The following is a 15,374-nucleotide window of genomic DNA, read 5'->3' as shown; positions in this document are numbered from 1 at the left end:
GATCATCTCCTAGACATTTTTTTGTATAAAATGCTTTCAAGGTAACACCAGTCATGGGAAATTTGATGTAAAATACTTACCTTACAGCTGCTGTGCCAATATTTAGTTTATTTAGAATTTATGTTTGAAAATAAAGTAGCTCAGTTCACAGCAGATTGATTCTTGAGTATGAATTTAAAGCTTATCTCTGCATTTGACCTAATAACACATTATATTATTAATTTCAAAGGAACTATTAGGCTGCATTCTGCAAGGAGAATCCTATAATGTTCAATAGATAAATTAAACTTTATTTGTCCACAGGGGAAATTTTGGATTTATACAGAAGCTTAATAAATAAATAGATATTCACACACACCAGAAAGACAAAAATGGAAGAAAATTAAAAAGACAGGAAAACCTCTGACTGTGGTTATAGTCCCAGTGAGGAACTATGCAGGCATATTGCTGTTGGTATAAGGAAAGGTTGCCTGCATTTTTACTATGCTATTTGCTACAGGATTTCTGGACTTTTCTGTTGTGCATTTTGTTGCTATTTGGGTATAAATGAAATGCTTGGAACATGTAAATTGGTGTTTCTTTGGTGATATGAAAGCATTACTGAATTCACAAACCAAGCAATAATATCTTCTTTGTTATCTGTTCTTTGAAAGTTTATATTTCCATGAGTTATGTATTCATTTCCCTTTTGTGTGATTTGTTCATGAAGCAATTTGTAATGACTATGTATGAGGTTAGAAGTTATTGAAACTTATGTATACATATGAAGGCACTTTTACAAAGTAGCAAAACTGTAGCTTTGTGATTTTTATCAAAATGATTAATTTTAGTTTTAATGAAATTGTATGGCCGCTGTTAAAGACGCTTGCTTGCTATAATTTATTTGTTTTTTTTTTTTCTTTCCTCACAGGTTTCATATAAACACACAATGAAGTACATTTTGGTAACCGGTGGAGTCATCTCTGGAATTGGCAAAGGCATCATTGCCAGCAGCGTGGGCACAATTTTAAAATCTTGCGGTCTCCATGTCACTTCTATCAAAATCGACCCATATATTAACATTGATGCAGGCACCTTCTCCCCATATGAGCATGGTATGTGCTAACATAATAAATGAAAATGGCAGCTTCTTCAGTTTCAAATTCTGCATTCATTATATGTTTTTCCAAATGTATTTGAGTGTTTTTCAATTGAATTCTTGGGCTATTTGCCTATATATATATATATAATTCTCGACTAAGCTAAGAATTAACTTTGTGGAGTTAATTTGACTCGTATGGGTTTGTTTTGTTCTGACTAAACTCTGCCCTAATCTCAGGTGAAGTGTTTGTGCTTGATGATGGAGGAGAAGTGGATCTTGATTTAGGAAACTATGAACGATTTCTGGACATCCGGCTCACCAAAGACAACAACTTGACAACTGGCAAAATTTACCAGTATGTCATCAATAAGGAACGCAAAGGAGATTACCTGGGTAAAACCGTTCAAGGTAAGACTTGGAGAATAAAGATCAACAAAAGGCACAAGGTCTCTAAATGTTGAAAACAGTTTATTCATTACTGTTTCCTACTGAAGAGTGGGACCTTGATATAACAAGACTGCACTGTCTATCTTTGTGTTTCACGTGTTATAAATGTGCCTGCTTCGTTGCATACTTTAACCAGTGTGGTAAAGGGTTGTTTTTTTTAAATCCAGTTTTCTTACCTGTTTTTGCAGTTGTGCCTCATATTACTGATGCCATCCAGGAATGGGTGATGCGTCAAGCCAAGATCCCAGTGGATGACGACGAGTTGGAGCCTCAAGTCTGTGTTATTGAGGTATTCATCCTTTTTATACTATGGCAAAATTATGGAAATTGTTTGAACAACTGCAGTACACTACATAAAGATGCTGTATACCAAAAGCTTTAACTGATTAATATGTAGGTGCCAGCATGTTTTAATTTAGGCATGGAGTATATAGATGGAGATTTCTGGTTTGCAATGAGTTAACAAGAGAATTGATTTAAATGATAATATGTGTGTCTATTTGGGATTAAAATACCCCAGTCTTCAATGAAAATATTTTCTTTTTTTATCACATTGTAAGTAGGCAGTCCAATCTAAACTGCTATCTTTGAAAGTTCCAGGTAGCTTTGTCACCTGGCTGAATTCATAATTCACATTGAGCACTGTTGTTTAAAAGTGACTTGTGATAACCAAAAACAGTCAGTCCAATTCTGTCTTATTGAACAAAGTTGTATGTACTTATACAATTAAGATCTCTTTACGTTATTGAACACCAGTTTTTAAAATTCACTCACCCTATGCTGGGTCATTTTTGTGATGAAACTAAACATCTGTACATTAATATCTGTTTTACAATGTAAAATAATAATTAATGTAAGTCCATTTTTTTTAACATTGCACTTAATTTAGTAGAATTTTCAAAAAGAATTCATTAGGAAACTGAAAGACTGAGTTTCTGGAGTGAGTGAAGTGTGAAAATTTTCTCCTTGCCTCTTTTTACAGCTAACTAATTGTATCCTATTGCATGTGTTTAAGTTGAATTCCGTTTTATACTTCACCAGTTTTTAGCAAGCAAGTACCACTTTATGAACAGGCTGCATGTAAAACTTTCTTAACACACTCAGATTAAGAATGTGATTTAAAAAAAAAGATTTAAATGGTGAATTATTTTCTCTCTTTTGCATTGACTTCTCCTTCATGACAGTCTTTTGTATTTTCAGTTAGGAGGCACTGTCGGAGACATTGAAAGTATGCCGTTCATTGAAGCTTTCCGCCAGTTTCAGTTCAAAGTCCGCAAAGAGAATTTTTGCAATATCCACGTCAGCCTTGTACCACAGGTAAGGTAATTATTTCTTGTATACTGTATTAATGTAAGAGCTATTATAACAACGCCTTACTTAAATAGATGTTAGATGTACACTGCAGAGATTGCGCTACCAGTCCTCTTGTGGAGAGATTTTTGAGATGTTGGCTTCAACAGCTTACTTTAGCAAATGACATTTTGGCCACATTGTGAAAAGAATAGTGATGCATCAATTTACCAGCAACACATCAGAACTGGCCAGTTTTTGCGCAAAATATTTAACTTGCCAGTCGCTACCTAGTTTTATAATTTGTATGAGACATGCATGCATTCTGCACTCCTAGGTCGCCATTTCTGCTAGTAAATCAAATTACACAATATCTGGAGTGTGTAAGTACTTTCAGGTGTCTGAAAACAATAGTAATAGAACCAATTGGCCTCTGGCTATGTTTCATTGATTTGCAGTCCTTTTTTTAATGTGGTTTGAAGTAGGCATGATGAAAATATTAGTGCTGGGATATTAGTACATTAATAGGAGAACTATCATTAATTAAAGCAATAGATGTTCATAGTTAAAATTCTACATACAGTTTCCCAATAAATTGATTCCTTAAGAGGTCATACGTATATCCTTTCATGACCCATCCGAATAGATTATAGGGCAAGGAGTTGAATTTAAAAAGCCAGCCGATTTCTGCAACATTCATAATTCTTCAGAGTGCATTATTTGCCCTTTATGCCTCATTATTAGAATTAACCTTCTTACTACAATGTTTTTTGGGCGATCAGGCAGTAAAAGTCATGCAAGACATTTATGTGTATTGCAAGTGTGTCTTGTTTGCATTCTCCTTCCAGTTCTTCTTTTACAACATTAGTGATCCAAAATATTAAAGTAAAATATTGTGTAAACATGTGATAATAAAACACAAACTGTACATGCCAAGAGCGTCTACACTGTGTCACAGGCAACATAGCCAGACCAAATATTTAAGGGTGTTTTGGTTACTTATCCTAATGAGCAGTTTGATGGTTTTTATTATGTTATACACACAGAGACACTTAATTTTGTAAAGAGTTTATTGTTAAAATCATCCAGAGCAAAAGTTTTTAACGCAGAGTCAGTACAGCACCGTATTTATGATCTTTTTAAATTGCACTTTGTGATAGTTAGCCAGTCCAGTACATTTAAAGTGTGTGTACACTGTGCATGTTAAATTTGTATCATGGGGCAGCTCCAGAAGTACAGTACAGTAGCTTGGCATTAGCACTCGATACAGAAGGGTAGGTTACGGACAGTATAATGATTACAAAATACAGTGGATGTAAAAAGTCTACACCTCCCTGCCAAAATCGCAAATTTTCTGTAATAAAAAAATTAAACCAAAATAAATCCTGTCAGAACTTCTTCCACCTTTATTGCAAAATTATAATCTGTACTAAAAAGGTGAGAACAAATCAGAGAGTGTTTAATGAAAAAAAAAAAGAAAAATCATACAAAAACCTGATTGCATTAGTTTGACACCCTCTAAACTAATACTTAGTTGAATCGCCTTTTGATTTTATTACAGCCTTCAGTCTTTTTGGGTAGGAGTCTGTCAGTTTGGCACATCGGGACTTGGTGATTTTTGCCCACTCCTCCTTGCAAAACATTTCCATATCTGTCAAAATAAGTGGGCATCTCCTCTGCATGGCTCTCATTAGGTCAGCCCACAGATTTTCAATTGGATTGAGGTCTGGGCTCTGGCTGGGTCATTCCAGAACTTTGATTGTCCTTTGAAGTCATTGCTTTGTTGATTTTGATGTATGCTTTGGATCATTGTCATGCAGAAAAGGGAAATTCCTCTTCATCTTCTGCTTCCTAGCAGATGTTTGAAGGTTTTGTGCCAAAATAGACTGATGCTTGGAGCTCTTCATGATTCTATCCACTATGACTAAAGTTCCAGTTCCAGGTGAAGAAATGCAGCCCTGAAGCATGACGCTGCCTCCATCATGCTTCACTGTGCCTATGGTGTTCTTTTGATGATGTGCTGCTGCGTTGTTTTTGAGCCAAACATACCTTTTGGATTTATGGCCATATAGTTCACTTTGTCAGACTATATTTTATTTTTCCCTGTGGCTGTGGAAGACTGGGTGTTCCTTTTTTGCAAAGTTTAGCCGGGCTTGGATGTTTTTCATTGTGAGAACATGCTTTCGTCTTGCTGCCCAACCCCACAACCCAGAGATTTGAAGAATGCAACTGATTGTTGTCAAATATAGGGAACAACCAATACTTGCCCGGAAATCCTGTAGCTCTTTTTAATATTTCTGTAGGCCTCTTGGTGGCCCCCCTGTCCACTTTTCTCCTTGTCTTCTCGTCAGTCTTGGAGGGAGGTCCAGTACAGCCACTGTTGAGCCATAGTTTCTCCACTTGCTGATCACTGTCCTAACTGTGCTCCATGGGATGTTTAATGCTTTGGATGCTTTTTTGTACCCCTGTTCTGACTGAAACCTTTCAATGCTGACACCCCATTCACGCTTTTTGGACCATGGCTTTTGGATTATTTTGCAACCAAGATGGTTTCAGAATAATCCTACAGGAACAGCCAAACTTTAACTGAGCTTATCTGAGTCAATCAGAGCCACTTGAATTGGATGATTGGTTGATTCTGAGCACAGCCACGTCCTTGATTATTAAAGGGTGTGTACACTAATGCAACCAGGTTTTTCATTTGCAAAATGTTTTTCATTTTTTTAAAGTCGGAATAAATTCTGACAGGGTTTATCTTGGTTCTATTCTTTTATTACAAAAAGTGATTTTGGCAGTGGTGTTACATACTTTCTATATCCATTTTAAGTTTAAAGTTTATAAACATCAGGTGTTATTTTTTGATAATCTTCATAGAGACTAATGCTGCAAACTGCTGTGTCTCATCTTTTATCTGTAGGTTATACGTGTCTTTTTTTTATTTCTGTATACTGGCATCCTGAAGAAAATGTACATGTAGTGCAGTATGGAAGAAGTGTAGATTTTTTGAGAAAATTTATGGTTCAAGCAGAAGGCGGCGTTTACATTTTTTTGGTTTAGAAACAAATTCTCAATAATGAAAACCCAGAGCACAGTTCAAACAAGAACATGTGCAGTGAGGTGAAGTTTACTCTTCACAATCACCTCCCATATGAAATGGGACACTTTTAATTATTTTGCACAGAAGAATATGGAAGTCATGAGGTATTTAGATCTGCAAACTTAGTAGAGGGTTAGTAAAAGACTATAGAGTTTTTATCAGTGGAGGTGAATACTCAAAAACATTTGTTTACTTAATCAAATATTGATTTTAGAGTTATAATAAACTCTCATCATGTAATGAATGTTATGCCTTTTTTTCAGCCCAGTGCAACAGGAGAGCAGAAGACAAAACCAACTCAGAACAGTGTTAGAGAGCTGCGGGGGCTTGGCTTATCTCCAGACTTGGTGAGCCCTTGTCATTTACATATTTGTTCTCCGACAATGTTTACATGTGCCCTCAGTGTGTAATTGACACAATTGCATACATTTGCTTTAAAATTTTTTAGGACTAAATATTTAGTGCTTCAAATGTTTTTGGAGTAAAGTTGTTGCGAAGTATGTTTTTATGCTTAATTCACTCATTGAACTAAATACAATTTGAGTGTTTGTTTTTAAGACAGAAGTGTGTGGTAATTGCTAAATTGGTTTGTCACAATTCACAGGAGAAGAGGGTTTGTAGCCTTGAGTATATCAATAATAGGACAATAACATTACCATAAAATTTGTTTAATAACCTAATGGAAATTCATTACATTTTGTTTCTTACTGCCATTAACTTTCACTATTATGAATGCATCTTTAATTAAGAGCACTGATTGCTCTTTATTGACCTAAAATTTTTTACTCTTCAGGTGGTGTGTCGATGTTCAACACCCTTGGACACTTCTGTCAAAGAAAAGATTTCGATGTTCTGCCATGTGCAACCTGAGCAGGTTTGTCTGTATGGCATCTTATCTGCCTAGTCCCGAGTTATTTAGCCTTTCACATTTTCCTTGAGAGATTTAACTTATCAGCATTTAGGATATAAAAGTGGAAATTATTTTAATGCTGCAGGTTGTAGAGGGATATAATTTTGACTCTCTTTTTCATACTACATGTAACACGATTTCAGGATTCTCCATGAATTGATAAGAAAATAATGACATGGATAAAGATTTTCAAAGTAATCAATCATTTGGTAAAGAGCATTATACAGTAGAGAAGATAATAAGCAGATAACACAGTGACATCTATTTGCAATTAAAAAATGGCAGGGCCAGGTTGTGTGTTTATATATTTGCTTACTTTTGATTGTTTTTGCAAGTGACCAATGTTTTGATATTTGATGCAGAATGAGAAAGTAAGCACCAAATTGTCAATTAAAGGTTAACACACTTTATACAGTCTGTCACTCTCATGACCATATTCACTTACACTAGGTAAAGAATAGCAACCTCAAAATAAATTTAGGTATAATCAGTAACCTCAATTTCTGTTTTCTTGAGCCTTGTACTGTTGTTTTTGTTCCTCTTTTCCTCTGTCATACAGAGACCTCGATAAGTGCTAGAAAAAAAAAGATATACAGCAATACTTTGGCTGACTTTTTGGTTACCGCTTGGAGTTATAAAGTATTGTTACATTTGAACAGTTAAAACTTCAGCTTTCACTGCAAAAAATCTTAGTTATGTGGGCAGACTCTGTGCGCTTTATTGTGGGGTTCCACTGAAGAACTTTAATGGTTATGGTAAAGTGAGCTTTGTTTTTGGGTACAGCTGTGCCTTTGACATACAGTAGTTGTTTTGAAACATCAGCTTGCTTTATCTGTGCCTTGTAACCAATAGTCAAATAGAAAAACCTTGAATTGTTCTATAGTCAGTAGTACCTAATTAATTTTTGATACATACGACCTACAAATTGCATAGATTTATCACTAAGACACACTCCATGAAATGAGGCTGTACATCACATGCCTTTGGATCAATATTCTTAGTGTAGAACCAATATGCAGGCAGATAGGGGAGTACACACACACACACACACCCATACCTCTAATTTGGTTGCATGCTGCTTTTTGATATTCTTTTTTGAATCACAATTCAGTGCCTAGGTTTAGTCATAGTGTGCCCTTTTAGCTCTTAGTAAGCACCTAAGCTTTTTGCAAAGATGTTTGCCATGATTTAGCTCCTTTTAACACAAAACCAAAAAAAAAATTTTTTAAAGCCAATTATTTTTGCTGGAGTCTCTTTGTCCTAGATAAAATAATGTTAAGTGTCCCCTCACCTTATTATAAGTTACTGTCACTTGAAATTCGGCGCTCTATCAAATCACCTGATATATGCAGAAAGACTTTAGTCTTGACTAGGAACTCAGGGATGAATTTATAGTTTTTATTCAGCCTGGATGTAGATGAATAAAAGTGGAGAAAAGGGCAGGTGCCTTTCTTTTACAGCAAACTCAACATGTCTATTTCATGTCTATTACTTTAGTGGACAAGGTTTGGTGTGCCATTGAAAACCTAGGCAAAACATGACAGGGCCCACTTCTACTTATACAGTATGTAACACAAAAGAGGTGTGTTTTATTAATATTTGTTTATGTTCACTTTTGTCTTGTTCTTACAGGTGATTTGTGTACATGATGTCTCTTCAATATACAGAGTTCCCCTGCTCTTAGAGGAGCAGGGAGTTGTCACCTATTTCTGCAACCGTCTAGACCTACCTATGGAATCAAGGCCTAGAAAGATGCTTGCAAAGTGGAAGGAGATGTCTGACAGGTACTCCATAACACAGACATAGTGAAACACAAAATTAAGAAATTTAGAGGCCCTCTAGATATAATGATCTTCCTAAATTGAGTTGTACCATATGAGTAGGGATGGGAATCGAAAACCGGTTCATGTTGAGAACCGGTTCCCACTGTTTCAATTCCTTGGAATTGATTGCCATTTTTGCAAATGATTCCCCTATCGATTCCAGTGACGTGGTGACGTCACCATGTTACGTAGCGTTATTTACCCAGCAGGAAACATGACGGCTAAGCGGCACAAACACTCAAAAGTTTGGTTATACTTTACAAGAAAGGATGACAACAGGGCAACTTGCAAACTAGATATTTCGTCAAAGGAAGGAAACACTACGAATATGCAAAAGCATTTCCTCACAAAATACGCGATAACCTTAAATGAATGTTGTGTTTTTGATCCACTCCGGACTAGTGAATCTCAATCCAGCAGTAGCGCTAACGTTTCCACATCCTCTCCCGTTAATATGGCAGGTAACTAATCAACTAACATTGCATATTATGTTAGCGAGATTTGCCTTATTGCAAAACCTGCTATTACTGTGCATTACATTTAGATGACCATGACGAGAGAGACGGACAGAGTCTGGCTGGCTCAGATGCTGGCAGTTCTCGCTGCAGTCTACCGGTAGCTTCTCCTTTCACAGAGTGTGTGCAGGTATCCTCCACCCCATCTGAGAGGGTGTTCTCCACAGCTGGAGAGATCATAAGTCCAGAAAGATCACGTATCCTTCCTGAAAAAGCAGGTATGCTTATATTTCTGCAAAAGAATTGTTAATTCTCCATAGTAGATTGTTGCAGAATTACACAGTGCACAGTTCCATTGGACTTGATTGGAGTTGATTGTATTTGTTGCTGGCTGATGTAGTTTTATTTTTGAGTGCTCAGCTCATATATACTTTTAAAAAGGAGAGTGTAAATGTTACTTGACATTCTTGTGTAATTGCCACAGAATAATTTATGTTATACTTTGTTATTGCTACAGAAGAATATTTATTTTATTATTATTTTACATTTACAAATTGTTTTCTGGGGACCCCGTGGCACCCCATCAAGGAGCCATAGGCTGTGGATCTCTTAAGATCTCACTGTTGGGTTTGTAAGGTCATGCTACTCCTAAATTTCTATCTTGTTCAAAGATAAGATACAAAACAAAGTTCTAAGCTAATCAACCTGTGTGTTCTCCTTTTTTAAAAATAAGAATCGATAGGAGAATCGATAAAGAATCGAATTGTTAAACAGAATCGAAAAAGGAATCGGAATCGTGAAAATCTTATCAATTCCCATCCCTACATATGGGGAATGTATGTTGTAATAGTTCAGTGTAAAAAAGGATTAAAAATAAATAAAGCACATCTTGTTTATGATTTTAAGGGTGTCCAAGAATCCAGCGTGCTCTCTTTTGATATTAAAGTAAGGGGAAGAAATTGGGTATTGTATTTATTGGAACAGCAAATATTCCAAGGTTTTAGAGTGACATCCAGAGTAAGCAATAAATGTTTAAAATATTCAGCTAAAGTAGCGTAACTTGAGATAGTTTATGAAAATCCTGTCTCCACAGATGCACAAAAAATATACTCTTTAAATGCTTTTTATATCCATTGTAAAATGAAAGTGCACCAATCAACTAAATGATCTTCTAACTTACCAAAAATCCTTTTGTTCACAGGTCAGATAGGCTTCTTGAAAATTGCTCTATAGCTCTAGTTGGCAAATACACCAAATTTTCAGACTCCTACGCTTCTGTCATCAAAGCTTTGGAACATTCAGCGCTTGCCATAAACCACAAGCTACAGATCAAGGTAAGAGTGTCAGAAACCCCAGCTAAGGTTTAGTGTCCAACAGCTACAGTGCCCTTCACAATGCATTTCCAAAGATGTAAGACTTTCAGCTCTTCATTTTGAAGGATGCACTACTTTTGTGCAGAGTTAACAGGTAAAGACAAACTGCAGAAAATATTGTATTTCTTTACTTGAAAACACTTTTTTGGTTTATAAATTGTTGATCTAAAAATGTTTATCAGATGGCATTTTCATCAAATTACTGTACGGTATGTTAACTAAAGAGTTCGGCCTAATAAGCTATAGGTTTAAGTCCCACCACAGGCTGACTTTCTGGATCTTAATGAATCTACCAGTCCTCAATGCCTTAAATAGTCGTCCCAAGTTTTATGATTTCATAGCCACATTCTTATATCAAGAAATGTCTACCAACAAGGTGGCTCATTGATTTTCAGACTTTTTAATTTACTAACTTTTTAAGGTTTTATTCCTCCATAAGCACTTACAAGTCTCACGTAATAAAAACTGTGGTGAATAAAATGCCAGAATTTACATGCAGTACCTTCAAAGTAAAGTGTTTTCACTAATGAATGAATATGCACACAAAGTTTTGTATTTTTGTATTAGTAATATATACTGTATATCGCTCTTAACATATACTCTTTTATATATTCTACTTGGCACAGATTCAAGTATTGCTTGAGCTAACTGGATTTAATAAAAGCACTTTATACTTAGACAGTTTTAGAGGATTACTTTTTTCTAAGAGTCGTATTCATTTTGGACAAAAATGTACTCTGTATAAGGTAGCATGCAAAGTATTCAGTCACCTTGAAAGTCATCATAGTTTTCTGCATGACAAAAGACAATGGCCCATACAAAGGGTGCTTTTTATATCCAGAGAGGTATAAAGGACTCCGAAGTAGTACATAATTATGTTTAATTCTGATCAAACGACTGTAACCTTTGTGTTGTTTCTGATTAATTTGTCATTTGTGTAAACCTTGAACTTTCAAATCACAGATGTTTAAATACTTTTGCAAACACTAACTTTTTACTTTTTTGTATTCAATTAAATATCTACAGAAAATGATTTGTTTTGTCTTAAATAAATTGTTACAGCTTAAGAGTTTACCTTCAAAATACTGAATGGATACATATGTGTACAAATCTTTTGTCATGCAGAAAATTATGGTGACTTTCAAGGGGATTGAATACTTTGGCACACCACTGTACTAAAAGCTAGATTATGAGTCTGGTTTAGACAATATAATTATAAACCAAATAATAATGTTGTCAAATAAACTATTTATGGTCAAGCTGTATAATCTTGTTCACTAAAGCATTTCCAAAAACAGATGTGTGAACCTCTTGTAAATGAAGCATGTGGGTGGACATATGGAAATAATTATTTCCTATATTCTAATATTGTATTTCTGTCTTCTATTTTTGTACCGTGTAATTAACATTCATCTCTGGTACTCAACACAGTACTTTAGCCTTTTCTAACAAATGAAGAAAAGGTGTCAAAGTTGTTATTTATGTACCACCATTAGTGTTTCCACAGAAGCAATGCAGGAGAGATTACCAACTCAAGCAACATTTAGCTGGACTTTTGTGTATGATGTGAATATGGGATTTCACAGTTCATTTGAGAGAGTATACAGAGCATCTGTTAAGATTATGTTGTTAAAACATTGAAGGAGTTTTGTTTACTTACCATCCTTGTGTCTGAGTTGAAAAGATAATATTCTGATTATTCTTGAGCCCTTCCAATTGTTAATCGTGCTGCACTTCACATCCCCACAGTATATTGACTCAGCTGACCTTGAGCCAGACACTATGCAAGAAGAACCAGTCCGCTACCATGAGGCCTGGCAGAAGCTTTGCAGTGCTAAGTAAGTTTTAGATTTTGATGAATAATGCTAAAGAGTGTCATGCAAAGCTTAGAATTTCCAATTTCACTTTTGCTTAACATGTAATCTAAAAATTTCTAGTGGCATTCTGGTTCCTGGAGGATTTGGGGTCCGTGGTACTGAGGGGAAAATCCAGGCTATATCTTGGGCTAGAAAACAGAAGAAACCTTTTCTAGGTAAACATTGTGCATTATTCCTCTGATAACAAATATCAATACATTTGACAAAGTATATGTTTTTTTCCTGTTATTGCAAAGCTATGGTTTCTCTTCTGTTTTCCACTTTTAAGAAACAAGTAGAGGTCATTGCTGATACGCTGAAAAGTTGAAAAAAGCAATGGTCACAAGGGTCAGATAATTGGTGATAATGGTGGATTATCAGTGCATGGGAGTTCTTGAACCAACCACAAACCTCAGTTTACCCAGCTGCTATTTTATTTTATCCTGAATTAAGCAAATAAGATAGACATCTGAGTTTTAACTTTGTAAAAAAAAGTTGTTTTTTTCATATTTAACCATGAGCAAGTTTCATTGATTAAACATCATCCATCTTCATAGGGAAGCTGGAGCTTATCCCAGCAAGGATAATGCAGGAACAATTCCTGGACAGGGCACCAATTCATCAGTAGATGTACATACACACTCACACAAACATAGGCCAATTTTGCATCACCAATCCACCTAACATGCATGTGCTTGAACTGCGAAATGGAAATCCAACATAAAAGGAAATATTGTTACTGGGGGCCTCTTCACATCTGTGAGTACCCGGCAGAAATCTCAGCCTTCTCTACAATGGCTAGTGGCCTTTTTTCTGGGTGGTCCATCCCAATTTTAATCGGCTTATCCCCTCCCAAAGAAGTGAATCTTCACTATTATTTGTTGCAGAGCATAGAGAGCATGTATAAGTCAGTAGTGAAAAAGAAAGTGTAGAATTGGTTTTAGCACAACTGAGTGTTTGTTTCATGTCTGATAACCACCAGCAGCTAACAAGTAAATTCATCTTGGTTTATTAAATATTGCCTCTCTTGGTGAAAAGCCTTGCAGCGTTGCACATTTTACAACTTTTAAAGTACAGGTCACCATACAACAGACATACATATTTCTACAGCTATAGAAATAAATGTAGAAAACTGGATTTATTTATTTTGGATCAATGCCTCTAAATCTGGATACCAGTGGAAATTAAAGAAATAAAACTCGGTTTCATATAGAATATGAAGAAAGTAAATCTTCAGGAACTTGGAATTGATGAGGAAAGTGAAAGATTCTGACTGACTTAGGTCCGTTGGTCATCCTGCTCTTCCTTATGTAATGTGGAATGTCCTGGGCCCAGAATACCATCAACAAAATTACTGGAATTGTTCATTGGCCAAAAGCTATATTGGCCTCAATTCAAATTCAGAAGAAGCAACTTTGTCAGAGTAACAGATGTGCCATGAGAAATACTTTGTATTAACTGTGTTTTGCCAGAATTATGATCAAAACCACTGCTGCATAAATTTGACATAAGTAGTTCACAACCTGAGAGTAATCATAAAATGAGCAAAATATTGTTTAAATTACTGAAAAATATTAGTGTACTTACTGAGCAGTGTGTATTTTGTATAACAATCCGTGTACTGTCAGACCTCTGCACTGTTAAATTAACTTTCCTGGTGTTTGGCCACACAAAATGGGTCTTAATCAACCATCATGGAATGCATGGTCTGACATTTTTGGTACCTTTACTACCCCTTCTTCTGCAGCAGTGCTCTCATGCTACCTACCATTACAATATCACTGAGGTCAAGGGTTTATTATGGACTACTGGTTGAAATCTGTAGTGTTAAAACAATAAATGTGATAATGATAGCACAATTTATGCTAAGAAGTGACTTTATCATATGTTGGATTGTTTGATTTTAGCAAAGTATTTCTTGGTGTCATTACTTTTGGAATCACTGATATACGCAAAAAAAAGTTAAGACATGAACAAGCATTTCAAAAGATCTAACAAGAGGGTAATTTGAAAATTTGGGGGCTCAAGAAATAAGAAGGCTTGCAACTTCTTTTAGCAGTGTATACACTAGTTTTCTGTAAACTAAAACTTATATCTGAAGAAGCAGTTTGAAATCTATCCTAACTTGTACAATGCCAAAGCAGAAACGTAAGAAATGAGATTATGTTGTTGTACCTAATCTTCTTTTAACAAGGCTTAACATTTTTCCAGTATATGTTCATTTTAGATTCATTAAAATATTTAGTGCCCTTTATGCCATTTTATTAAAGCTTCAACTATAATGTAAGAAAGCTGTACTTTGAGTTCATTTCAACAAATTATGTAAAAGTATTCTCGCAATTACTAATGCAGTGCAATGCAGGGCAGTCTGTGAGCCAGTCTTTATCAATCTGCTTCCTGTGAGTTGACATGAATATGCTATGAGCTCAGTTCAAACTCTCTGCTCAAAATGGAATCAAAGATGCTTAAGCCTGGGAAAACTTCAAGTTTAATACAATGATGTGTTAAAAACAAAAAAGGCAATGGGCTTAGTTGGAGGAAATGATGGGTCAAGGACACTGCCTTGGCACTTGGTGTCAAACATTATGTGAACCCACTGCTTGTTTCCACACTGTTTTCAGCTACAGTACAGCTCAAGTGGCAAAAGGTACTGTTACGTCATGATGCTGATCTACATCATGTTCTCAGATTACAGTATATCCTCCACGTCTTTAAGTTATCAACATTTTTATCCATAGCCCAAGTATATTTACCTCAAGACCTGAAAGTTCACAATTCACAGAATCAAACTGGCTACATATAGAATTTCCACCTACCAGCCAAAATTATTCTTTTTTTTCCCCCTCTAAGTTTAGTACACAGTAGGTTAAACTTTATATCATATATTTAGCTAATGCCTTTATCCAAGGCAACTTACAAGATGTGCAGTGGTCTCCAGAATTTTCTCTGGTTTCCTATTAAAATTACAAAGCAGAATTAGGAGTTGAAATTTTGCTTTTCAGGGATTTAAGTTTGGAATGGTTTGGGAGCACATAGCCTGTT

The 15,374-nt window shown here is 35.5% G+C and overlaps 1 protein-coding gene across 2 annotated transcripts in view; it reads left to right on the top strand.

The window, feature by feature from the left end:
* The window catches only part of LOC120518102 (CTP synthase 1), a 36,931-nt gene that overhangs the window by 7,902 nt on the left and 13,655 nt on the right, over window positions 1-15,374 (top strand). For both annotated transcript variants that reach the window (XM_039740703.1, XM_039740704.1), the window contains exons 2-11: window positions 911-1,094; window positions 1,319-1,489; window positions 1,717-1,817; window positions 2,729-2,845; window positions 6,179-6,262; window positions 6,709-6,789; window positions 8,458-8,609; window positions 10,305-10,437; window positions 12,226-12,314; window positions 12,414-12,508. In XM_039740703.1, coding sequence (XP_039596637.1) covers window positions 911-1,094; window positions 1,319-1,489; window positions 1,717-1,817; window positions 2,729-2,845; window positions 6,179-6,262; window positions 6,709-6,789; window positions 8,458-8,609; window positions 10,305-10,437; window positions 12,226-12,314; window positions 12,414-12,508 — 1,207 coding nt within the window. The remainder of the gene's footprint in view (window positions 1-910; window positions 1,095-1,318; window positions 1,490-1,716; window positions 1,818-2,728; window positions 2,846-6,178; window positions 6,263-6,708; window positions 6,790-8,457; window positions 8,610-10,304; window positions 10,438-12,225; window positions 12,315-12,413; window positions 12,509-15,374) is intronic.

The sequence above is a fragment of the Polypterus senegalus genome, chromosome 17, assembly GCF_016835505.1.
Source record: "Polypterus senegalus isolate Bchr_013 chromosome 17, ASM1683550v1, whole genome shotgun sequence".
NCBI classification, from domain to species: domain Eukaryota; kingdom Metazoa; phylum Chordata; class Cladistia; order Polypteriformes; family Polypteridae; genus Polypterus; species Polypterus senegalus.
Note: the sequence above shows the minus strand (reverse complement) of the source record. Positions and strands in the feature narration are given on the sequence as shown.